The sequence below is a fragment of the Fistularia commersonii genome, chromosome 34, assembly GCF_037954325.1.
Source record: "Fistularia commersonii isolate RoL2024-O1a breed Wild chromosome 34, RoL_Fcom_v1.0, whole genome shotgun sequence".
In the NCBI taxonomy this organism is placed as follows: Eukaryota; Metazoa; Chordata; class Actinopteri; order Syngnathiformes; family Fistulariidae; genus Fistularia; species Fistularia commersonii.
The window spans coordinates 4,600,756-4,625,999 of NC_141317.1; the positions used below are offsets into that span (position 1 = coordinate 4,600,756).

The window sequence follows — 25,244 nt, forward strand, 5'->3', positions numbered from 1 at the left end:
ATACATATACAGGACTGTCTCAGAAAATTAGAATATTGTGATAAAGGTCTTTATCTTCTGTAATGCAATTACAAAAACAAAAATGTCATACATTCTGGATTCATGACAAATCAACTGAAATATCGCAAGCCTTTTATTATTTTGATATTGCTGATTATGGCCTACATCTTAAGAAAAATCATAAATCCTATATCAAAATATTAGAATATCATGAAAAAGTTTTTTTTTTTTTAAATTGCATTACAGAAGATAAAGAACTTTACCACAATATTCTGATTTTCTGAGACAGTCCTGTACTCTCGCGCTGTAAGAGTTTGACCGTCAATTTGTGACATCAAAAATACTTTGTCAGGCAATCCTGCTCCAATATTAAGCAGATGTTAGTGTTTTGATTTTTAAACCTCAGCAGTCTGACAATTAAAATATATTGCATCTTTTCTGTTAAATAATTACAACAAAGTAGCCCCGCTTATCGCTCTCGATGTGGCAAGCCATTCCCGAAATACATGAATTCTCTAAAGCCGAATAAGTACAGTATAATAATAGTATATAATAATATTAACAGTCATTTTAAAAATGTTTTTGTGAGCAGGAGCAAACATATCATTGTGATTGTTTTCATTTAAAGTGTATAAAATACTGCTGTATTTAATATCTTCCATAGCTAAACACATAGGCAAAGGAGCGCTTATAAAAGTGCTTATAAGATCATTGAAAAAACAGTTTTTCAAAACGCCTCGGTGATCAATAGTTAGTCAACTTTGCCGATGCTTTCTTGTCGAAACCGTTTTTCGCGTTCCCTGAACGCAGCACCACAATTGACTCAAACTTTATTGTTCCCTCAACAGCGGACAAGCACGGAGCAACCGCAAAGCTCTTGGCTATGAAATGGCGTTGGTGCGTCTAAGTACACAGCCAGTGGTAGTTATTGTGCTCTTTTAGCTGAAATTGGGGAATCATTTTCGGATCCAGGGGGCGGTTATTGGCCTGGGTTTCATAATCAGGCATTACGTAGCTGTTAAGCAATAATGTAGTATAGCAAATTGTTTTAAAAATAATACGTTGCATAATAAGGCCGCGGCTACCCCGGGCTTGCGTAGGGATTACAGCAGCGGGCCTTGCCGAAGCCACATCACGGTGAGTTACTTAGCATGAATTGAGCCCGGTTTCTCGGTGTTAGGACGTGCCCGTGTTTTCATCCCTGGTTAATTACCGACGTTTACAACCTGTTATGGTTTATATACTTTGTTGCAAGCCCGAGTTGATATTAACGTTCACTGAATTTTAGTTTAGCTACATCGTCGGCTAACATTAGCTTGCTTGCTAAAAACGTTAGCGCTTTATAGCAAAACAGCATTCACGGCGCGGTGTGTGTTTACAAATAACGACCCAGCATTTAATGTAACTTTATCAACTTTTAATAACTTGTTAGCAGAAGTAAAATATTGCAATCAATTCGGAGTTCGGGTATGTTATTCTCAAAGGGGTCATATTGTGTGCAATTAAAAAAATGCTTATCAATGAAAGACACATTTTGTGCTCCAATAGCCAAATGTTAGCTGTCTCTGAGGTTGATGAAAAATTAAATATGTCAACGTTCATTAAGACATCAAGCTTAAATTATATAGAGTCTGATGCCTTTCTCAACATAAACAGATAAGTGTATTATGGTGTTCTCATTTTACCCGGTTGCATATTAACAAGTTCTGTTTTTCTATTTCTGTTTTCAGTTTTCTTCATGATCTCACTTGGAGATGTGTATTGTTGCCAAGAATCTTGAAGAGAACCAACAGATTTGCATTGTAGTCCTCACTGGAATATTGCCTTTGTCATTTAGTTCTTCAATCCTTCAGCTTGTGAAGCAGACCGTCCCGGCTGAATGAGATTTTGACATCCTTGCAAATTTGTAACTGCTTATTGGTAGTTGACAAACACACACAGTACAGTATGGCATCAGTGCCAGTATATTGCTTGTGTCGTCTACCCTATGATGTGACACGCTTCATGATTGAGTGTGACATTTGCCAAGATTGGTTCCATGGAAGGTAAGGTTTTTTATTTTAATATTCCTGTGTCTGTTGTGTTCTTTGTCTGCAACTGGGGTTAAACATTTGCATGATTATACATGATTATGTTTATATTTTTTGCCCTATTTTCCAATGGGTAGTGCATTGGAAAATCCTGGGTATGTCCCAGGTTATTCATTACTCAAACTGAGGCTGTAGTTTAAACATGCTGATGTTGTGGGACTGCAGTCGCCAGCTGACTGAACACTTTTTACAAGCAAAATATTTAGGGGTTCAAAAGGAGTGAATAAGTTACAGTAATCTTCAAGTCTACAAGATTTAATATTCAATGTGTTAATTATCACATTTACGGCTTTTCTTTAGTAACATTTGAGAGGAGCCCAAGTAGTAAAAGACCTGGTCTGACGAATCTATGGCCACCAATCCAGCCATAACATTATACTATCCTTATAACTTTCGTGGATATTGATAGTGAGACAACCATACAGTTAACCTGTTAGTCTTCACATACAATGGTTTGGAAAGGGCAGGTGAGGCGGAGGCTGGGCAGGAAGCCAGTGTATTTAGGAAACTCCTCCCTTTTCAATCATGCTGCAGTATATTTACCATCATTCTGTATTGATTTTGATAGGCTAAAATACTGAAATACTTAATTTGCACATAATAAATAATGGTGTCTGTGTAGCTGTGTCGGTGTAGAGGAGGAGAAAGCAGCTGATATCGACCTGTATCACTGCCCAAACTGTCAAGTCACTCATGGACCGTCTGTCAGTAAGTTACTGATCCTTTTTTTCCTTTTCTTTTTTTTTTTTTCTTTTTTATTTTATCTTCTCTGTCCACATGTAGTTTAACGATTGACCTTTCTCTGCCTGACCCGACTTATTCATAGTGCGAAAGCGCCGCGGAGGGAGCAAGCAAACAGAGGGAGCTGTTGCTGGAGGAAGAGAGCCTAGTCGACCTGTTAAAACTGGTAGCCCCCAGTTTGTAAGGGAGCTACGGAGTCGCACATTCCCAAGGTAAATCTCTTCACACCACAGTGGAAAAGAATCCGTTAGCATTCAAGTAAATGGTTACCCTAGATAATATGCTGCATGGTGTATTCACTGTAACCATATGTCACCAATGATTGTTAAATATATAGGTGTTTTTGGTGTTGAATGTCATAAAATTGTTCATGTAAAAAAGATGCTCTGTGAGACTTAAGCAGCTCGCCCAGATAAATATGTTTTTTTTTTTGTCCCCCTTTGTCTTAATTTTGAAAATAGAGGCGGTAGATGCAAAGTCATTTTACCCACAGAGTTGTCACATTGTCATTTAATTAATTGTATTTTTTCTTTCCTATTTTCACTAAAGTGCGGACGAAGTCCTGTTGAAGCCATCTGGGGCCCAGCTCACAGTGGAGTTTCTAGAAGAGCATTCTTTCAGTGTTCCCGTCTTGGTGCTGAGGCGAGATGGCCTCGGCATGACCCTGCCCCCGTCGTCATTCGGTGTTACCGATGTGGAGCATTATATTGGTACTTTTTTTTCCCCTTATTCTCAAAAAAATTTGGTACATTGACATTTACTCATCATACGATCATCATATCAATCATGTTTATTTTGACTTGTGTGCAGGTGCGGACAAGGAAATCGACGTGATTGATGTGTCCCGGCAATGTGATCTAAAGATGCGTTTGGGAGACTTTGTTGAATACTACAACAGCACCAACAGAGACCGGGTTCTCAATGTCATCAGCCTCGAGTTCTCCGAGACGAGGTTCATTGATATTTTAATCGCAGACTTAATTAAGTAATTTTGCACTGTTAACTCATTCTGTTTTTTTCTGTTATTTATCATACTCATTTCACAATTGTGAACAGGAACATGATTTCCTTGGGTCATATTTGTAATTTCAGTTGTTTTGAAGACTAAAGAAAGTTTCTGTGCTTGTTTTAGACTCTCAAATCTTGTGGAGACTCCTAAGATTGTGAGGAAACTGTCATGGGTGGAAAACCTTTGGCCTGAAGCGTCTGTATTTGAGCGACCCAATGTCCAGAAGTACTGCCTGATGGGTGTGAAGGACAGCTACACAGACTTCCACATCGACTTTGGAGGCACCTCCGTCTGGTACCATGTTTTGCGGGTAAGAAGAAAAATGCACAAACACATTAATTTTTAAGGATTTCCAGACTGTTGTTTTGTTAAGAATATTTTCAGCTTGTAAACGAATCACATTTTTCCTTCTTTTTGTTACACTTTTGCAAGTTTTCCATTTAAAAAAAAATCTTATTTGGCACAATTTTTTTTTAGCTCAAACTTGCAAGTTTTCTTGAAACCGCACAGTATTATATTGTATTTTCTGCAGGAATTTTATATTCAGTTTTAATTTTCTGTAGTCTGACACTGACACATGTGCATTTCCTTTTTGAAATGAGTAGTTAGCCTTACATCAAAATGATGGTGTGCATATTCTGCAAAGACTTTGAACCTATGTCTTGAAACAGGCTGTGTTGGTTTAACTCGAAAAACTTGTTTTTTCTTTCATGTTATTTTTAGGGAGAGAAAATTTTCTACCTAATTTCCCCCACCCCAGCTAATCTGGCACTATTTGAGCGGTGGAGTTCTTCATCCAACCAGAATGAGATGTTCTTTGGTGACCAGGTTGATATGTGCTACAAGTGTTCGGTCAAACAGGGAAACACCTTGTTCATACCAACTGGTACGTGGTTATGTGTTAGAATAATAAGAAAAATTCTTGATGCAGCTCTGGTGGTAGGCTGCTGATTATTGTCAAAGCAAGCAATTTTCTACTACTAGAAAATGCAATTTCTTCTGGAACTGAAAATGAAACATAAGGAACTGGTGAAGTTGGTGATCTAGTGCCTAAACTGTTTGATATGACAGTATCACAGGACTGGCCCAAAATACATGTTCAAATGCCACTGTTTAATTGATAATTGAAGAGTGTATACAATTTGGCTTGTTTACTAGTTTATTAATCCAATTGTGAAAACCAGCACATTTTTTTTCTATCGGCTAGTACAGTGCCATTGTTTTGAGTAAGTGAAAAGAAAGACGTTATCGAAGAGCAAACTTATATTTTCACAGGTTTGATTTTATACCTATTCAATTTATAAAGACAGAAAACAAGAATGCCTGACTTTCTTCTTTAATATCATTTCATGAGCAATGACCATAAATGCTTCGAATGCAAGTTACTACTCATGGTCGTTTTGATGCGTGTATCTTCCAGGGTGGATTCATGCTGTGCTAACACCAGTGGACTGCCTGGCCTTTGGAGGAAACTTTTTGCATAGTCTTAACATTGACATGCAGCTTAGGTTAGTCTCCGGAAGCCTGTTTATAAAGATGACCCTGTTCACATTGCTATTAACTTTACAATTTATACATACATCTGAGGACTTGATGTCAGAAATAGAGCTAATCGATTTATCAATTTTTCAATTTTATGGCTTTGTAAAAGCCAGAAATGAACATTATGTAAACACCATTACATTATCAACATGCACACACACACACACACACACACACACACACACACACACACACACACACACACACACACACACACACACACACACACGTCACCCATCTTTCCATTTCTGAATAACAATTCCTGTGCTGTGTTAATATTTAAGGGCATATGAAATAGAGAAGAGATTGAGCACAGCCGACTTATTCAAGTTTCCCAACTTTGAGACTGTTTGCTGGTATGTTGGAAAGCACCTTCTAGATACCTTTAGAGGTAAGATATTTGCAAATGTGAAAGCGGCACCTCTTCATGTAGTTTAGTCTTTACGTTCACTTATTAACCAGGTACGGCTCTCTTCCAGGACTGAGAGAAAACCGCAGGCACCCTGCCACTTACCTTGTTCACGGAGCCAAAGCCCTGAATAATGCCTTTCGCATCTGGACACGTAAAGAGGTGACCAAACTCCTTTTATAGTGTCAATATTTTCATTTTGTTTATTTTATATATTTCCCCATTAATATGTCCTTATTAATTTTTGAATTTACTTGCATTCTTGCATACCATACACTTAAACAAGACCAGAAACCATTCTACTTGTAATTATACTTTAGAGATTAGAAGTCACCATTTTTCAAGAGCAGTTCTAATGTTGCAGTTATAACATTTCAAAAAAGTCCTCACTAAAAGACACACATTTGAAGAAATTACATTTCACATACTTAAATTAAGTTATATATATCCTGTGAAACTGCAATGCATGTACTGATAGGTGATTTCTCACACTTCAGGCTTTGGCAGAGCATGAAGTGGAGATTCCAGAAACTATCAATACTCAGATGCTAGTAAAGGATTTGGCCAAGGAGATCCGTCTTGTCGAGGTAAACAAGTCACGTTGTGTTTGTGTTTACTCTGCCAACTGGGTGATTGTTACACATGTGAAAATACTCTGTGCGTTTGTGATTGTTGCTTCGTTAAAGCTTTCTGATCCATTAACTAGAGGTGCTCTGTCAAATAGGACATCTTTCAGCAAAACATTGGTCGCACTGGATCCCAGTTTCCTGGCTCACCACTCTCCAAACCTCCCCTGACCACTGCTCAAAATTCAGGCCGCCCCCCTGGAAAGAAAAAAGGTCCCAAACCCAAGGAGGCTGCCGGGGCTCTTGTACCCCCAGGACCAAAGAAGAAAGGTCAGAAGTGTCCGCCTAAGGCAGAAGCGGGGGAACTTGATCTGCTTGAGATTCACACAAAGCATACGCTCAAAAAGTTTCACCCTAGCAAGACTAAAACCAAGAACAAGGTATGCGAGAGGTAGCATTAAGTAGAATTTCCTGGTTTTTGTGCTTGAATTGCTTGAAAATCATCTTCATTTTTTTTCCAGTTGGAGCTGCCATTAAAAGAGCTTGAAGGGAAGATAAATAAAAGCAAGCTGAAACTTGTGTTGACAAATGGAAAAATTCAAGGGTAATTTTGAATTTATTTTTTCCTCTCTATCATTTGAATTATTCTCTAGCTCCGTGAACAGTTGAGTATCACATCTGCATTCTTTTTTTTCTTTTTCAATTTAGCAAGAAAGAAGGCAACAGTAATGGTGCTGGCAACTACAAACATCTCGCCATGGAAGGATCCAGTCTCTCTGACTTAGAGTCCGAGGATGAGCTACAAATTGATGAGACCCCTCCACCACGACGCAAGTTTGCAGGGACAAGCAAGAAGAAGAAATTAAGTGGTAAGACTTGACCCTTAAGAAGACTTTTTAACATTTTTTAAACTTTGCCGTGGTAGGTCTATAGGGAGAAAGCATGAACTGCTGGTTAAAAGTAGCTACTAATGTGCTGTTGTAACTTATACACCTTATGAAAATGAACCTACAGGTCTTCCAAGGAAACTTCCCAGGGCCAAACCTTGCTCTGACCCCAATCGCATCAGGGAACCCGGTGAAGTGGACTTTGACATTGAGGTGAGAACTGAATGTGTACACTTCAGGATTCCTTGTCTCCACTTAAAAAAAATAAAAATAAAAAAATAAATGTCACTTTTGTGGCAACATTAAACTTGTGTTTGGCATCAACTATTGTCATTTATTTCATTATTTACTGCTATCTCACAACAGTGCAAAAACAAAGTTAAAAGATGAAACTGATTGAGATATAACTGAAAGCTACTCAGTTGATTTTGGAGGATTAAAATATTACAGGAAGGCATACACAAACATTTTTTGTATGCTTTTTTTTCCTAAATGTGTTATTTACATGGATCAAATCTATAATATAATGATAATGCACATGGCTTTAGGAGGACTACACCACAGATGAAGAGGCACTTGCTGCCCATGGAGTGAAGGGCGGTGCTGGGGGCATTCTGGACTTACTGAAAGCCAGCAAGCAAGTTGCAGGCTTGGACTCAGCAACACTCAGGTTAGATCTGTCTGTTGGTGCAACAGCCAGTCACAGTGGAGGATGGGTATGAGGAATGTTAATGGATATTAATGCATGCAGTATCAGCAAAAAACAACAACATTATCTTCCTTTTGAGAGGGAAAAAATACATTTCAAAAACTTGAGAAGCCAGTCTTCTTTTTTTTTTTTCATGTGTTGCATGCGGCTTTAGTTCCCCAAAAGGTTCTTATCAAACTGCTTCCTGTTCAGTTTTGTAATTAATAGAATTATTGTCAAGTGTTATTATTGGTACCAAAAATAACCATTAGCTACAAGCCTGTTATTGTTGAATTTTCAGTTTTGTCTTATTTGAAATATACCTGGCTCTTTGCAATGTTGAAAAGGCTATTTGTGAAATACTGACCGATTGCTCAACTCCTATCCTGTTCCCAGTGAGGAAGCCCCAGCCTCTCCAAGTACTCGTGATGCCATCCAGGGTATGCTTTCCATGGCTAATCCCCCTTCCTCGTCCTCATCTTCCTCCTCCTCATCTCCTTTATCTATCTCTGGAGGCCTCACGGAGGGATTGGGGGCAGTCAAGGAGAAGGGTGGCAGGGCTGTATGGGTGACCGCAGGAGTTAAAAAGACTGGAAGTCCTGAGAAGAAACCAGTTATTCAGCGGCCTGGTAAACGGCCGATAAAGCGACCAGCCCGACACCTCAGTGATGAAGACAGTCCAGATGAGCAAGAGACTCTCGGGACCTGTTTTAAAGATTCAGATTATGGTGAGAAATGAAGTGGTTTCACAACTGCATCACAGCTACCAATAAATGCCAATCATACCCCTGTATACATCTTAATTGATGAAGCTGATTGCTCTGGATGATGATGATGATAAAGTAATGCGTAATTTTTGTTCAAAGTCTACCCGTCTTTGGAGTCTGATGAAGAGGATCATGCTAACAAGGCTAAGATGAAGCGGAAGAAAAACTGGGATGACACACCGTGGAGTCCAAAAGGTATTTATCTTGAACAAACCCTGAAGTGGTTCCAAAATGCTTTTTTTTTTTTTTTTTTTTTTTTTTTGGTCTTTAAATGGGCTGATTGGATATGTTGCTTAACACCATGTTTTAATTTGCAGCGAGGGTGATGCCCACCCTCCCGAAACAGGATCGACCCGCCAGAGAAGGGGCTCGAGTCGCATCTGTGGAAACAGGCCTTGCAGCAGCTGCTGCTAAGCTGGCGCAACAAGTGAGTTGGGAGATAAGCCATATGTTATTGACACCTATAAAAGTAATGCTGTATAATTCAACTGCCCTGTTATAAAGCCTTCCTAAGGTGACCATTACAAGTTTTAAACAGTGTTCAAAACGTCAAGTCCAACCTAGTTCATAAGAGAGGGAAGGATAAATTATTTTGAGATACTAGCTGCCTGTAGAGATCCCTGGGAAATGTGACCCAGCTTTTATTACAGAAAAAGTGTTATATTTTCTGTCAATTATCTTCAGTTGTCTGCTCTGGGTTAGGGAGCAAGATGAGCCCCATTCTAAAATAAACTCAAATACAGACTATTCCATGGTCCTGTCCAAATTTCAACCTTACTAGTATCATAGATTCTCACTTAATGTTCAGTAGCAGTACAAATTACAAGACGAATTGACCTCCAAAATGAGTCAACCTCTGCTCTTTCCTCACCAAATTAAAGGAAAAGGAATACTATGCTCCTTATGAAGGGGAATTGATTTTATAGTTGCTTTCTTACAATGCTTTTGGTTTATCAAGGCATAATTAAACATTGACAGGATTCGTCCAAGCCATTGGTTTGGATTGTAAAATGCATGTTTTACTGATAGTCACCTCTATGCATTTTGGTTACTATCCAGGAGCAACAAAAACCTGCTAAAAGGAAGTACACGAAAAAGCAGAGACCTCCTGCTCCTGTTGCTACACCTCCCCCTGTCCAGGCTGAGCCTGCACCGCCCTCACCACTAAATGCTCCAGAGTCTACAGCAGACTTCAGTCCAGACCGGAGGATGGATTATTACTCGGCTAGTCTCTTGGATCATGAATATACAGCAGGACCGGGACCTTTTGGCCCTGGCGGACCTCGCGGCAGTGGAGCCATGGCCCCTGGGGTATTCCTCACGTCACGCAAACCCTCCCTGTCTCCACAAAACAGTAGCTCCCATCCAGGTGCATCCCCTTCTGGGCATAGCAGTCAAGGCACGACAGGAGTTGGTCAAGGTAAGCATTATAGTAAAATAGTGAACACTTCCTTTCTTAATTATTGATGTAATGGTCCTTGTTCTTATGTTTGTTTTTTTCCTCCATTTTACTTTGGCTTTCCAGGGAAACGTCCAAAGAAAGGACTTGCAACAGCAAAACAGAGACTTGGAAAAATTTTAAAAATTCACCGCAATGGCAAACTTCTCTTGTGAAAGACATTGAAAATGTGTCTGAAGACTTTCAGTGAAACGAAGAAAAGGCTGTTCAGAGAGACAGTAGGTCTGAAGAAGAAGTAGGCCTGACGAAGATTGCAATGGTTATCTAAATTTTATACTCGAATGTTATTTCATGTTTTCACCTGTTGTTTAGCCTCACCCCACCTGTCCTACACGTTGGCTAACCAGAAGCTATCTTGGCTACTCTACATAATCCACATAGAGGTTCTAGAATCTAACCTATGACCTTATTGAATCACTCTAATCTTTATGAACACATAAAGTAGTGGATAATGGGTTTAATTTGACACTGGTAAAAAAAAAAAAAAAAGCTGTACGATGGCAAGTTTTGTTTTTTTACAAATCTAGAGCAATTTACAGATCTCGTATAACTTATGTAGACAAAAGATGAAGAGCCCAGTGGATCCTTTTTGTTCTGGCTGTACTGAGTTGCTGTGTATGTTAAAAAAGATATTTTACTGTCAATTATCATTTTTAAAAGGGAATGAAAGCAAGTTATCTTCTTGCCTGGCATATTGCCTGCTTAAGACCCCAGTACCACACCAGACCAGACTCTCATGCATTTGTTGTGAAGAATTTAAATTTCTGTTGTTGATTTTTTTTTTGTTTTGTTTGTTATAACCTTGGAACTAAATATGTGATGTTCTGACCTCAATAAATAAATCTGCACGTGCAGTTTTGCTAAATTTCAGAATATACATAATAACCCTAATACACATTTTTCCTTTTGAGAAATGTGTCACCGATAATTGTATAACTTATTTTCAGTCATACTTAAGCTCTGCAAATGAAAGGCTGTACAACTACTAAATTGATTCCACAATTTCAGCTATGAGGTTATATTTATTCGGGTTAATATTTATTTGAAAAACCAACCTTTTATCTTTTAGCGTATTCCAGCACAGTACAGACTAACACCTCACTCCCAAGAACTTCTCTTCTTGGTCCATATTTTGGTCCTCAACCACTCAAGATTTGTTCAGAAATGTATTAATTGCTTTGTTAGAATTTTTCACCTTCTCAGATGTCAGTGTAAATATTTGTAATATTTGTAAGTTATATAACTACATTCGAGCAGCAGAAAAATATTAATTATGAAGAGCCTAGTTTCTTGCAGATTGTAATTATTTGTGTGGGTAGCATTTTGGGTCAGAGCTAGACGTGAGCATTCATTCCACTGAACGTACTAGTGACAAAATACATTGCGAAATTGTAGATTTAACTGTGTTAAACCATTGTGATGTTGGGAGGATATAAAAACTATCCTGATATGATGTGTATATATACATGTTGTAATTTAAGTTCTTTTATAGTTCAAAAACTTTGAAATCTTTCTTATCATATCTTGTATATGTATTTGTAAAATATCCGAAATAGTTCTTTTTATATTTGTACACGGTAATTGTCATGCTTAGATTGTCAGATTGTCCTGTCAATGTAATATTGCATCTGTGCTGGAAATAATGCCCTCATTTAATTTCCTCCATTCACTTATTAATTATCATTTATATTCACTTTTGTGTTGTGTATGCTGTTTTTGAATGTGTGTTTAAATACGGCCTGGAACAGATGAATTATACCTCTAGCATATTTTTATTTTATTCAACTGAACCACCAAATCACAAAATGTGATGTATGTTGGCAAGTCAAAGGTCTTTGTCTACTATTCAATGTAATGGAAAAGTTAGTTTCATTACAATCACCCACATGGTATTTAGGAGAAATTTTGTCTTTGCTAAATCATTATGGTACAACACAAAACATGGAATGTAAAATTGTTTTAAACATATCGAAACCCTTTTAAACGTTAAATTTCAATTGGAAAGTTGCTCTAAAGGGTTAGGTTCTTCATGGGTCATAGTTAATTCTGAAACAATGACAATTTTTTTCTCAGGTTTTGTTTTTTTTTATCAACCATTGTATTGACACGTGTAGACGTTGTTTTAATTGCTTATTTTCGAATGCTACAATTTTAAATAGAGGTTAAATGCATTTGCTATTAAAATGTCAAGTCTATTAGTCTGTTTGTCTGAGTTTGAATACAGTTTTTATTGAACTAAATTAAAATATTTTTTCATAAATCTCAGAATTCTGCCTTGTGCTTTCCTGTGAATTTATTCGCAAGGTAGAGATAAGATCTGGCCTATTTAATTAATTGAAAAAAACATTTTTGCCCATTTGCTTCGTATGGCTCGGGGTTTGTGATTGTTTTGTTTGACATAGGAGTGCCCCGGGGAACGTAGCAGCAGGTATTCTCGCGAGATCCAAACTATCCTACCACTCGCTCGTGCAAGATGGAGAAATAAATGTAACACGCATCCGAGGTGAGCAGAAAGGCTTTTTCCAGGGTGTTGCCATGGCATTTAAGTAACGAATGCCTCCCATTTGTCCTCTTAACATTAACCATTGGGAAATATCATTCAGCATCAGTATCTGAAATGGCCAAATCATTGTCTTTGTAAGGGTAACGTATAGCTCTTTTGCTATGTAAACCGCCATTTTTAATTTAGCCATGATCGCACTGACAGAGCATTGTGCGGTGCTCCCCACTACTAGCTAGCTAGCTAGCTAGATAGATAGTTAGCTCGCGCGGAACCCGCAAACAAGCTACTCACAAATTCTCACTTATGTTTTCTATGTACAGGACACGTTCTTCTGTTGAACCTCCACGTTAATTCACTGCCCTGTTTTGGAATCACCCGTCGTCGTATGCAACCATATGTTTAGCTTGAAAATGCGGACCTAATAGTATTAACTTGTGCGATCTGCAAACGTTAGCAGTTAACGTTAAGCTTAATTGGGTTCCATGTAACTGGCGTTAGCATAAACTGCTAGTGCAGCTAGCTAACATCAGACAGTGTTAGCTGTTAACTTTGCTCTCAGTCGCGACATCAAATGTAAACCACGTAGTTCTGTTGACTTAATATTTCGTTAAATCAACTATTCTTCAAGACACCCTAAACTGGGACGGATAAGCCGGTAAAATAGTTTGTTTTTTAATGTTATGATAAGGTACTAACAAGCGTAGCTTTCAACTTCCATGGGATTGTTATTCTCTGCGGCCAGTGATTTCTGTTTCTGAAGCAGATAGGCTGTTGTGCTCATCACGTTATAACTATAGCTAAAGTTAACATAAAGACAGCGTTGTGGTCATTTAATGGTTATCATCCACGGAAACTGCGTTAACTGGATGAATATTCATTGCAAGGCCGGTTGAAAAGACGACCACTGTTTTCCCGGTAGACTTAGCAAGTGAATCTGACACTTGTCAGCATCACCTTTGACTGTGAAGGGCAAACGTGTGTTTTGTACATGACAGAAGTAAGATTATTTGTTCAACATGCTGTGGGTTTAGTTATTCAGTCCAATTACACAGTAATGTTGCCATGTCACATGTGCCTTCTTAAATGTCCATGGCATATGCCTTAAATGTGAGACATTGATAAGCTAATGCATTTCATGTTTCATGAATTATGTCAAACTTTAAGCCTTATTATGTTCTTTTGGATGTTATCCCTCCATTCAACACAGATTTTTTTTTGTGCATTCATTCTTTTGTAAGGAATACACCATGGGAGATAATCAGTCTGATTGATTTTATCCTTTTCCATAAACTAGATGTAGCCTTTTCTTTTTTAAATTTCAACTAACAAATTTGGTATGTAGGTTCAATAACCCAATGTGACATCAAATTGAAATCCAGTCATGGTCGTGTAATTTTATAATTTTATACTTTTTACTGTAATGGGTTGGTATTCAAGCTGTTAGATATGGTATGATAATGCAGCGATGTACCTCAACCTTGAATACTCAGTACTCTTTCTCTTTCTATTCCCTATATTAGAATGCTTGCATTATTACCAATATATGGTAGGTTAGGATGAATAAAACAAAGTCCAGTTTTTCAATGTTTTGAATTGCAGTATTGTGTTTGTAAACAGATACCATTTGTGTTGTGAAAATCATTTTGTGATACATAATATTCTTCACAAGTGTTTTTACAATGTTGATCATCAGTTTATTTCATAATTGTTTATTTGCGGAAATAAAAGTGAGTGTTAAAATGTGAGCGTATATCCTATTGAATAAACATGATATATATTCTTTAATCATTGTAGTTACAGTAAACATTGTGCAGTTTAATCATTTTTATGGCAGCACTTGTGGGCTTAAACTTAAAATGTGAAGAAAACTAGGAAGTATATCGACAAGGGATTTTTTTTTCTACACCCTATTATTGTCAGTCACAGCAAATAACTGTGACTTTACACATAGCCCGGAAATAATGGCAAAAAATGAAATATACAAAGTAGCAGAGGGCTGGTAAGATGCGAGTGTACACAGATGTCTATACGTAAGAGAAGGTCATACAGAACACCGTAACATAAGCTAAGCTAATGCTTAGAAATGTAAATAGAATATTTTCAAATAGTTAAAACTTTAACCACAAGAATACAATATTTGTGCATTTTAATGTTGTATCCCATAATATTACATTAGTATTACATAGTTACATCGTTGAATTTTAGTATCAACCGGGGTCCTGAAGTGTCTTCTCTCTGAACTTACTCGTGTCTCATTTTGAGCAGAGAATATTTGTCTTATTTTTCAGGCTTGAAAGAGACTGCCAAGTAAGCGAATGATGAGAATGGTGGAGCTACTGAACCAAAGCAGTTTAGGGTATGTACTGCTAACATGTCTGCTACATCAGCTGATGTGATGGGACATATTTTATCCCAGCTGTGATTTTTTTTTTTTTGGTTTGTTTGTTTTCTTCAAATTCTGCTGCCTTAATTGTGTTTTACAAATGTCCATAGCACTTCCCAAGTTTAAAACCAAGTACCAAGCCTCTGTAGTGTCCAAAGATGTTCATGTTGATGTTCTTTGTAGACTCTTAGAGTAATAACATATCTCTGATCACATTATAAAGAAAGATTGGAAACACTTTTAAAATAACTTCTCGCTGACCTCAGCACGGCGTTGCAGTGGTTGGAACTAACTAACAGCAAGAAGGTTCCTGGGTTGACTCCAGATGCCAACAAGAGCATTTCTCTTTGGATTTTGCATGTTCTGCCTGTGACTATGTTGGTTTCCTCCCATTCTCTGGAATCCGACTGGGTTAATTGAACAATCAAAAGTATCTGTTGGTCTGAGTGTGGGAGTGAGTGGTTGTATAACTGTATTTGGACCTTTGATTGACTGGCATACGGTCCAGTATGTACCCTGCCTCTCACAAATGGGCCGCTGGAATTGGCTCCAGCCATCCGCGAATCTGTGCATATAATAAGCTGTAAAGATATTGAATGAAAGCTGATAGGGAGTACTTCTTTTTTTCCCATTTTTCAGTGTGAACAAACATTATAAAGTCTGCCTCCATGGAACTTATACCACAATAGTTTATGTTGAATTAAAAATATTGAATTATTTTAGTCCGAATAAGCTAACTAGTCTTCTCTGAGTTAATGTTCATTCAACTGCTACAGTCTCCTAGGTCACTGGAAGATGCGAGTGTCTATCAGAAAACTTATTTTTTAGTCAGTATTGAAAGCTTGTGAGCAAAGGTGAGTTTCTCTCAAATAACCAGCAGAGAATGTAAGTTAGGTGATAAATAAAAGTGTCACCACATCAGCTGCTAAGGAAGTTAACGTTCCCTTGATCGTTACAAAAGGCTTGAACATTCCTTCAGTCTTGTAATATGCTGGTGCTTTCAGTCTGTTGTCATTGTTAAAACACTTTTAATGTTAAACTCAGTTACGAGTACTTAAGTGGAATTGTGCTGCAGTCTTAAAAGATGACAAATTTGAAACTATCCCATTCTTCTGTCAACTCTATACTCTTGTCATGTATTTGTGTACCGTAAATTACCAAGCCAAAATATTTTCATAATCTTCTGTGAATCACATGTTGTCCCTGTCACATTATCCCGAATTCTATACGTCGCCAGCTTTCACATTATGCTAATCACCTATTGTTTCTTTGAATATCTTTACACAAGATTTGATTGTTCTCATTTCAACACTTTAGCTCTTCAAACAAAGTTATTTAGCACCAGCCTTTTTTTCCCTATATATATCAGGATACGAGATTAACATCACTGCCGCCCAAAGGTGGTGTTTAATATGATAACGTATGTGTTGAGTGTTTTTTGTTTAATTTAAACTTAACATAATCGAAGGCGTTTCACCCAGTGCCTTTAGTTTCCATAGATGCATCCAATGCATTGTAACCGGCCATCGATGGCTCCTCGCTCCCAGGCTTAACGTTATTCACTTATTGCACGCTATTCAGAGTCATGATGACTGTGCCGACTGCTAGTGCCTATGTGTTATGGATACACGCGCGGGTAACGTTACTCTGGTGAAAAAGAAAATAAATCAACGTTCGTAACAGCACGCTTCTTTGCTGAGCCGGTAGTCAAATCGCCCTACCGAAAATTGAAAACACAACTCGCAGTGTCACGATAGTCCCGTTCGACAATGATTCAGCGAGTTATTATGCGATTCTGCTTGCAACCCAACTAACAGCAGCTAGCTCACTAGCTAGCGCGTGCTGCGACTGTCTGTCCGATGAGCCGGGGTAAGAATCCGTCGCTTATCGTAGCCACGTTGCCTGGTTCCTGGTATATGACACATGTCTGAAGCGTTTGCTGGTAGCCGAATGGTGATAGAAGTTTCGTTTTTGCTTTGTGTCGGGAAAGGGGTTAGAGTGAGCCCGGGCTGCTTCTGCGGCCTGCACAACCCCGACCTAAATTAGTCAAGAGTCAGGTCAGGACAGCATGGTGATTCTGTGAGTTGTGGTTTGACAGCTGTGGCATAGACTACCAGAAAATTGTTTTTTTCGTATAAACATTTTTGGTACTCATCGGTAGTGACGCGCGCGAGTTGCTTGTGATCTGACGTACCTTAACACGGTCTAGAAATATTCCAGTGTTTTTAAGTACAAGACAAGATCACTTGCTAACGTTACCGGTAGCTAACGATTAGCTTGGTACGAGCTAATATCAACTCCGCAGAAAGCGTTACCGATGGATTTTTTCGGTCGATTGAGGACCTAAGTTTGTCCTTTCTCCTCAGACGCCATCTAATAAGGTATCCTAGTCGTTGGCGGTCTGTGACATACATCGTGGTTTGACACGAATACTAATTTATGACTTGTAAACGTTCTGTAAATAACAGTATAGCTTTAGCATGGCGCTATTAGCTCCTTAGCTAGGTTAGGTTTAACGTTACCTTAAACCTGCCTGCGTCAAGTACTTAGGTAGTGGACAAACATTGAGAGTAGTGGCTAAGTATTTAACTCTAAAAATTACTTCTGTGTCATATTCGTGAAACACTGCTCAAATCTCTCTACTAAATAGGGGTCAATAATGTTTACTACCGGGTGTTTCTTGCTAGTCACTGCCAAATTATAATTTGCTTTGTGCCGAGAAAATCTCGCGGAATTACCAAAACATTTTCTCAAACAAATAAAGATTTATTTTTAAATCACTGTCGTAATAAATGGTTGGGAGTGGTTGCTTGTGATCTATCACAGATTTTTTTTCATGACAGTAGCCATTTCCTCTGTCGTGGTTTATCAGGTATGACTGAATTGTCAAACATTTAGAGACTCATAGTCAGGTATTCGCCTAAATTGACTGTAGTAAGAGTAGGATAACGTTATGATGTACTCCCTGAACTGTAACTGCATTAACTCACCTTGAGCCCATTTTGACAGCATTTAGCTGTACTTGATCATGATTGATGCAGTTAAACAAAACCTGTGTTTAACTATAGGGTTCACCGGCTTGTTAGCGAAATGTTTATTGTTAGTTTTTTTGTGAGTGGACATACTCTCACTCATCTTTAAGAGCACATTTTATTTGTCATTCTGTGTATAATGCCAAGGTGAATACATTTTAAATTGATGTGTGAGAGGTTTTAATGTTAGTGTGTTAAGAATGCATCATCTTTCAAATGCACCGGCAGGAAATGTTATTATAAAACAAGCCTCAGATGTAATATCCTGAACATTCCTCAACAGGAGTATCAAATAGAGATTATCAACAATGAAGGTTGACAGAAGCAAGTTAAAGAAAACTCCTACAGAAGCTGTGAGTATATTTGCTGTGTGATCGTTTTTACCCTTCAAAGTTGTTTTTCCCTAAAGTCTAATGCTTTCTTTTTCGTAAAATGCTTGTGACAAAAAGCCAATGACTAATCAGGGTTGGGAAGAAGTTCGTCCTGCTGAATACATTGATTTGTGTCCCTCGTTGCTTCACAACAAAACTCTCAAGTAATTACCAACATCAAGTAGCAGCTGGTTGTTTATTTTTTTTTTGTAAAGCAGTAACTGAAATGACAGCCTCTGTGGATTTTAAATCACATAGTTGCACCCAGCATCAATTTATCCTCTGTATCAAAGGAAATGCTGAATACAAAAACATGAAAGATAATTGTAATGCAGTTTGCCCCTCTGTGCAAAATGAAGAAAGTATGGGTTGGTGTAGTTAATCTCTGATTTGTAAGACATGATGCCAGTCATAAAAAAATTGTTAAACTGTACTAATATGTTTACTGTAACGAGGATGTGCTTTGTTTGGCTGTTCTAACTTTGTTATGCATCTTATGAACTTACAGCCTGCCGACTGCAGGATACTTATAGAGAAACTCAAGGCATGCAGTGATGAGCAACTGCTGGTCGAACTTCAGCACATCAAAACATGGAATATTGGCAAGGTAAGCTTGGGAAAAAGAACTCTGGTTATTAATAAGGTGTTTGGTGATGATTCGTTTTTGTACCTAAAAATATAGTGTGATCTCTAAAAAAGAATCTTACTGAACATGGATTTTGCGGTGCTCCACCTTGTCTGCATAATGCTATGTATTTAAAAAAAAGTTCTTGTGACATTTATAGTATTTCCACATGTGTTGGAGGTCTTCCATAATTGAAATGTAAATCAGAATCAAAAAGTCTTTTTCCGCCAGGTATTTTTAGAATACAAAGAAATTTACTGTGGTTTGTTGGTGCTGAGGGGACATGAAATAATCATTAAATAAGAAAATGAAATCAGGACAATGTAATTGGTGGTGTAGACTAATGATTTATGGGAAGTGTTTCCTGGAAAAAATGTTGTCATGCACTGATCAATCTTGAAATTGTTCCAGATCAAGTAGATATTAAACATCCACAACTGACTTCATGACTTTTATTTTTTAACTGTGACCGAATCAAATGTCTGTTAAAATCTGGTGCCTTTGTTGGTTATTGGGTTGAAATTTTGATAAGACTTAGGTTTTCAGTTTTACTGTTTTGAAAGAGACACCTCTCAAAGCACTTTTAGTACAGACCATTTGGGTTTATAAATGAATTGTCAAAATGTAAACATTGCTTAAAGATGCAGTGCTGTTATATGGATGGTTACTGCACAATGCTTGTTGAAGAAGTTTAGAACTGAACTCTACTGATGTGCCTATTTAACTCTGGTTTATATTCTTGCTATAAGTCTTATTCATGTCTGGTATATATTCATGCTATACTTTTTTGTGTGTTATTTTAGTGAAATTGAGTAAAATGAAATGGGTAATACTTTTGTCAAGTTTCCTGTTTTTTCCCCCTCATGACAGGACCATCATTTTTTAAATTCATTTTGCAGTCAGCTTATCAGTTCTACTCTATTTGATTTATATTTTCTCCACATCATTTTGAGAAGTTTACAAGGGGTTTGTGATCGCTCACCTTAATTCAAGCATTTTCGTCTTAACAGTGTGAGTTGTACCACTGGGTGGATCTGCTGGACCGCTTTGATGGCATACTATGCGATGCAGGCCAGACAGTGGAAAACATGTCATGGTTGCTGGTATGTGACCGTCCAGACAACGGACAGCTCAAAGCCCTGCTTTTGGCGGTGCTCAACTTCACAGCTCTGCTCATTGAGTATAGCTTCTCCAGACACCTCTACAGCTCGATAGAGGTAAGTGTGAACATTCTGCACTCTTTACCATTCCCTGTCTTTTGAACTGAATAGTAGTCATTGGGAAAAGGAGCAGTGCACTTAATTTTTTTGCTGTTTTTCCCCCTTCTCACCTTTTTGCAGCACTTAACAACCTTGCTAGCATCATGTGACATGCAGGTGGTCCTGTCCGTGCTGAACTTACTCTATGTGTTCAGTAAGCGCTCAAACTACATCACAAGACTGGGATCTGACAAAAGAACACCTTTACTGGCCCGTCTGCAACACCTGGCTGAGGTATGGTGACCACTGTTTTCCGACTGTCCCGACTCTAAGTTGTCCACCAAAAGAAAGCTACATGTTTGTCTCTCTTTGCTTGGTTAGAGCTGGGGAGGAAAGGAGAATGGCTTTGGTCTGGCTGAGTGTTGCAGGGATCTTCTGATGACAGTAAGAATGAATCTTGTGATGTATTTGATAAGAGTGAACAACCTATAGTTTTTTGAACATTCATTTATGAACCTGTTTTTACTGCCCCACTCCTTGTTGCTACATGTACAGAAGTACCCTCCCAGTGCCACCACACTGCACTTTGAGTTTTATGCGGAACCAGGCCCAGAGGTCAAAGTAGAGAGGAAGGTAATATATAAGAATTTCCATAAAAATAAAAAAAACGTAATTTTTTAACTTCCTTAGGAATATGTAACAACTTCTTAATTTTTTTTTTTTTTTTCAAATCCCAAGCAGACCAGCAGTAATACACTACACTATATTCACATCGAGCAGCTTGACAAGGTACTGTCAAATAAGGTTTGTGTCATTCACGCTGAAGGAATCACACCTGGACATATTAGTCATGACACACTGTCTTTTACAGATTTCAGAAAGTCCATCTGAGATTATGGAGTCACTGACAGTGATGTACAACATCCCGAAAGACAAACAGACCTTGCTGTTCACACACATTCGACTAGCTCATGGTTTCTCAAATCATAAGAAGAGACTGCAGGCTGTGCAGGCTCGACTGCACGCCATTTCTATACTGGGTTCGTAAAAGTGTCTTTCAGAAAAGATGACAAAAGGACTTCATCCTTCCTATTTTATATACATATATAAATATATATATTTGTAATTTCTTTGCAGTGTATTCAAATGCACTCCAAGAGTCAGCTAACAGTATTCTGTACAACGGCTTGATTGAGGAGCTGGTGGATGTACTACAAATAACAGACAAACAACTTGTGGTAAGAATTGCCAATTCTTACAGGCATTGCTGCAACAGGCATTGAGTGCTTTTTCTTAACTGTTACTGTGCTGCATATGTAGATGGAGACGTTTGGTATTCATGTTCATTCCCGGTCTCTGTATTTTTTTTTCCCCAGGATATCAAGGCGGCTTCTCTGCGCACTTTAACTTCAATTGTTCATTTAGAGAGGACACCGAAGCTTTCCAACATCATCGATTGCACCGGCACTGCCTCCTACCATGGCTTCTTGCCTGTATTAGTGCGCAACTGTATACAAGCAATGATTGGCAAGTGTCTTGCATGTTGTGCTGCAGTTACTGTGTGGACAACTACAAAAATGGACCCAAAAATGACTGCTCGATTCTAATTTTCTGCACCATAGATCCTCTGATGGAGCCCTACCCACATCAGTTTGCAACTGCGCTCTTCTCGTTCCTCTATCATTTGGCTAGCTATGATGCTGGGGGAGAAGCTCTTGTTTCGTGTGGAATGATGGAGGCCCTCCTAAAGGTATACCTTGTTTCCATTGAAAGTTACCATATCTAGATAATTTTTATCAAACCGGTCTGCCCTTTGTCACATTTTCCCTTGTAGGTGATCAAATTCCTGGGTGATGAGCAGGACCAGATCACGTTTGTCACACGAGCAGTGAGGGTTGTGGACCTCATCACTAACCTTGACATGGCTGCCTTTCAGTCCCACAGCGGCCTTTCCATTTTCATCTGCAGACTAGAGGTCAGTTATGAACTTTGTTGCTCTTTTCTTGGCTTATATCTGAAGACTAACTCAAACCTCTCTAAAGCCTTAAGTGCACAATCGTCACTTTTTTTTTTTTTTTTTTTTTTTTTTTTTTAACTTTCTTTTTAGCATGAGGTTGACCTGTCAAGGAAAGAGTGCCCTTTTGTCATCAAGCCAAAGATTCAGAGGCCTAGCGCTGCTCTGGAATCTGAAGATATGGATACAGACATGGAGCGTAAGTTGTTTTTTTTAAAAGCTATGGGTTTCTTTCAGTAATAAAAAACAATTCCAAACAACCAATCTCTTGTGCACTTGCATTATTTGATGGAAGGGGTGAGGATTTAGAGTTGTGTATTTGCATGAAGCATGCCGTGACTTTTTATTTTTTATTTTTTTTTTTGAGACTAAAAGTGTGTTTATTTTGTCAGTGTCAGAAGTGGCCATGGAAAGCAGCCCCGGACCGTCAACATCTTCAGGATCCAGACCAGAAGTGGACAACCGAGCCCATAGCAGCACTGCTAACACACCGCGTGCAGGTACAAATAAGGCACACCTCATGTGGATTCACAGATACAATTACATTTGGAAGACTTCTGATTTCTTGCCATTTGTTTTTTTCTTCTCATTAGGTATGCAGTGTATCCCCCAGAGAGCAGCTCTGTTAAAGTCAATGCTAAATTTCTTGAAGAAAGCCATCCAAGACCCTGCCTTTTCTGATGGCATCCGTCATGGTGAGCAATGCATATTCTTTTCAAATAATTTCATCACCATGAAATAAACTGGTGTTTGATTTTCTGTTACGGACGTCTTGTATGATGATGTGTGTTCTTATCTGCTTCTTCCTTCAAGTAATGGATGGTTCCTTGCCTACCTCACTCAAGCACATCATCAGTAATGCAGAATATTACGGCCCTTCACTGTTCCTTTTAGGTGAGTTGGCTCATGCACTTGAGAGAAGCCTTCTGTCCTTTCAGTTAGTTGGCCTGAATGGATGACAGTTGAATTAAACAATGTTTGAGTTATAAGATATATGAACTGTACCAACTGTTATTATTGTGACATTGTTCACATTTCAGTTTTAGATTACATCAGGTTCAACTTTGTCATTACACATGTACAGGGCAACGAAATGCAGTTTAGCATTAACCCTCTCAGGCTCAAATTAAGTTGTAGTTGCAGGAAAAATCTGATATTTGGCTGTCGCAAATCTGCAACATCTGCCTGGAGAAGGTTAAACCAGTAGGTCAAAAAAGCAGCAACTGCAGATATAATAAATAAATTAACAGTATGTACATGGTATATTAAGTCAGTCATTTACAAGTGATTTACAGAATGGGTTCTGTGAAATGGAAATATGATTTAAATGTAGTAGACTATAAGCAGGAACCATGGCCATAATTTACAAGAGGAAATGTACAGTTGATAAGTTATGCTTTACCAAAATACAGTTGAAATGGTCTTGAATAAATGTAGACAATAGCTACAGAGTCAACGCTCTTTATTAGTGTTCTATCTTCACTTTATCTCCTGACTAGGGTACTAACATTATATAATGAATAATGAAACAATATAAATTATAGTGCAACTAACATTGTAACATTGTAATAAACATTCTCTCTTGCTTTTGCAGCCACAGAAGTTGTAACAGTGTTTGTGTTCCAAGAACCATCCCTGCTTTCCTCGCTGCAGGATAATGGTCTCACTGATGTTATGCTGCACGCTCTCCTCATCAAAGATGTGAGTGTTCACTTACCAACAGTAGTTCCGTTCTGAGCAATGCCTGCATTCAATAAATGCAGTGCTGCATTTTGATATTTTTTGATCAGTAAAGACCGATGTCTCAGCGACTATATAGCTTTGAAATTTGGCAGAAATTAAGCAATTACATTTCATCTCAAATATCAACTTATTTTTGGCACAGCTACAGCAACACTCTTCTGCTTAAAACAGGGATAAACATAACTTATAGTTTAGAGTTTGTCTCTCTTTGCAAATGTCAAACAAACTGTAATGCTGGAGGTGGGCAGATTTGTGTCCCAGTGACATTTTTGTCAAACATTTTTTGTCGTGTTCTCCTTTTTACCAGGTCCCTGCTACCCGTGAGGTATTGGGATCGCTCCCTAATGTTTTCAGCGCCCTGTGTCTGAATGCGAGAGGCTTGCACTCTTTTGTTCAGTGCCAGCCCTTTGAGCGCCTCTTCAAAGTGCTTTTGTCCCCTGACTACCTACCTGCAATGCGACGGCGACGGAGCTCTGATCCGCTGGGTGAGTTTGACTGTATGTGCTGTATGATTGAGATCTCCTACTTTGGAGTCTGTCTGAGTTGGATACATGGTCTTTATGTGGCTACAGGTGACACTGCATCCAACTTAGGCAGTGCTGTGGATGAGCTCATGAGACATCAACCGACTCTTAAGACTGATGCCACTACTGCCATTATTAAGGTAGTGTATGTGATTTTCATTTCTGAGCTCGTTGCTACCAGACGATTATCTAAACGAGGTAAATTGCCATTTCAGTTATTGGAGGAGATCTGTAACCTGGGTCGAGCTCCTGAGTATGTCTGCCAGAAGCCATCTATCCAGAAAGCAGATGGCACTGTAGCTGTGCCACCAGCTCGCTCCAGCCATGCTGCTGAAGAAGCTTCAAGTGAGGATGAAGAGGAAGAGGAAGCCCTCCACACGTTTAGTCAGCAGCAGGGGGAACCAGAGAGCAACAGACAGTCAGTGCCACTTGAACTGTATGACGATGAGTTCATAACACAATAGAATAGGAAAACAGTTTTTTACTAAGTAATTGAACAGAAATGATAAAAATTGTGGTTAGTTAGTAATTCTGTTGATTGTTGTCCTGCAGGGTGGTGGGTACTGAGGAGCGGATACCTATTCCTCTCATGGATTATATTCTGAATGTGGTAAGGTTTTTTTTTTTGTTTTAGTTTTTTTCCTCACTGCTTTGGGTGCATTATTTATTGTATGAACAATGGCTACATCATT

The 25,244-nt window shown here is 38.5% G+C and overlaps 2 protein-coding genes across 13 annotated transcripts in view; both read left to right on the plus strand.

Annotated features, from left to right (window-relative positions):
• Positions 1–1,807: 1,807 nt before the first annotated feature.
• On the plus strand, positions 1,808–11,020 carry phf8 (PHD finger protein 8). 2 transcript variants are annotated; one of them, XM_086141478.1, is made up of 22 exons: positions 1,808–2,045; positions 2,713–2,798; positions 2,917–3,043; positions 3,381–3,541; positions 3,642–3,783; positions 3,964–4,150; positions 4,564–4,726; positions 5,261–5,348; positions 5,667–5,773; positions 5,862–5,953; positions 6,289–6,378; positions 6,516–6,797; positions 6,879–6,961; positions 7,066–7,226; positions 7,372–7,457; positions 7,793–7,914; positions 8,329–8,372; positions 8,448–8,660; positions 8,799–8,894; positions 9,017–9,126; positions 9,759–10,119; positions 10,225–10,650. In XM_086141478.1, the coding sequence occupies exons 1-22, from the start codon at positions 1,948–1,950 to the stop codon at positions 10,311–10,313; spliced, it is 2,988 nt and encodes a 995-aa protein (XP_085997604.1). In that variant the 5' UTR covers positions 1,808–1,947; the 3' UTR covers positions 10,314–10,650. The 2 variants fall into 2 exon arrangements, with proteins under 2 accessions (XP_085997604.1, XP_085997603.1); XM_086141477.1 differs by having other exon boundaries at positions 8,329–8,660; positions 10,225–11,020.
• Positions 11,021–12,627: 1,607 nt separating this feature from the next.
• huwe1 (HECT, UBA and WWE domain containing E3 ubiquitin protein ligase 1) overlaps positions 12,628–25,244 on the plus strand; it is a 38,059-nt gene continuing 25,442 nt past the window's right edge. For 4 of the 11 annotated variants that reach the window (XM_086141993.1, XM_086142004.1, XM_086142001.1 and 1 more), the window contains exons 1-22: positions 16,825–16,913; positions 18,360–18,429; positions 18,956–19,054; positions 20,083–20,289; positions 20,413–20,565; positions 20,653–20,715; positions 20,827–20,904; positions 21,010–21,075; positions 21,143–21,311; positions 21,409–21,509; positions 21,648–21,798; positions 21,894–22,021; positions 22,106–22,246; positions 22,379–22,484; positions 22,678–22,785; positions 22,879–22,980; positions 23,099–23,179; positions 23,880–23,986; positions 24,336–24,513; positions 24,601–24,692; positions 24,768–24,988; positions 25,105–25,162. In XM_086141993.1, coding sequence (XP_085998119.1) covers positions 18,385–18,429; positions 18,956–19,054; positions 20,083–20,289; positions 20,413–20,565; positions 20,653–20,715; positions 20,827–20,904; positions 21,010–21,075; positions 21,143–21,311; positions 21,409–21,509; positions 21,648–21,798; positions 21,894–22,021; positions 22,106–22,246; positions 22,379–22,484; positions 22,678–22,785; positions 22,879–22,980; positions 23,099–23,179; positions 23,880–23,986; positions 24,336–24,513; positions 24,601–24,692; positions 24,768–24,988; positions 25,105–25,162 — 2,454 coding nt within the window. In that variant the 5' untranslated portion in view covers positions 16,825–16,913; positions 18,360–18,384. Of the gene's footprint in view, positions 12,662–14,949; positions 15,018–16,824; positions 16,914–18,359; positions 18,430–18,955; positions 19,055–20,082; positions 20,290–20,412; positions 20,566–20,652; positions 20,716–20,826; positions 20,905–21,009; positions 21,076–21,142; positions 21,312–21,408; positions 21,510–21,647; positions 21,799–21,893; positions 22,022–22,105; positions 22,247–22,378; positions 22,485–22,677; positions 22,786–22,878; positions 22,981–23,098; positions 23,180–23,879; positions 23,987–24,335; positions 24,514–24,600; positions 24,693–24,767; positions 24,989–25,104; positions 25,163–25,244 lie in introns of those variants that run through there. The other 7 variants (XM_086141994.1, XM_086141998.1, XM_086141996.1 and 4 more) reach the window with 7 other exon arrangements.

Coding starts and splice junctions, on each gene's coding strand:
- phf8 (XM_086141477.1), top strand. CDS start 1,948: ATGGCATCAGTGCCAGTATATTGCTTGTGTCGTCTACCCTATGATGTG. Junction 3,044..3,380: donor CGGAGTCGCACATTCCCAAG/GTAAATCTCTTC, acceptor TTTTCACTAAAG/TGCGGACGAAGTCCTGTTGA. Junction 4,727..5,260: donor CACCTTGTTCATACCAACTG/GTACGTGGTTAT, acceptor TGTATCTTCCAG/GGTGGATTCATGCTGTGCTA.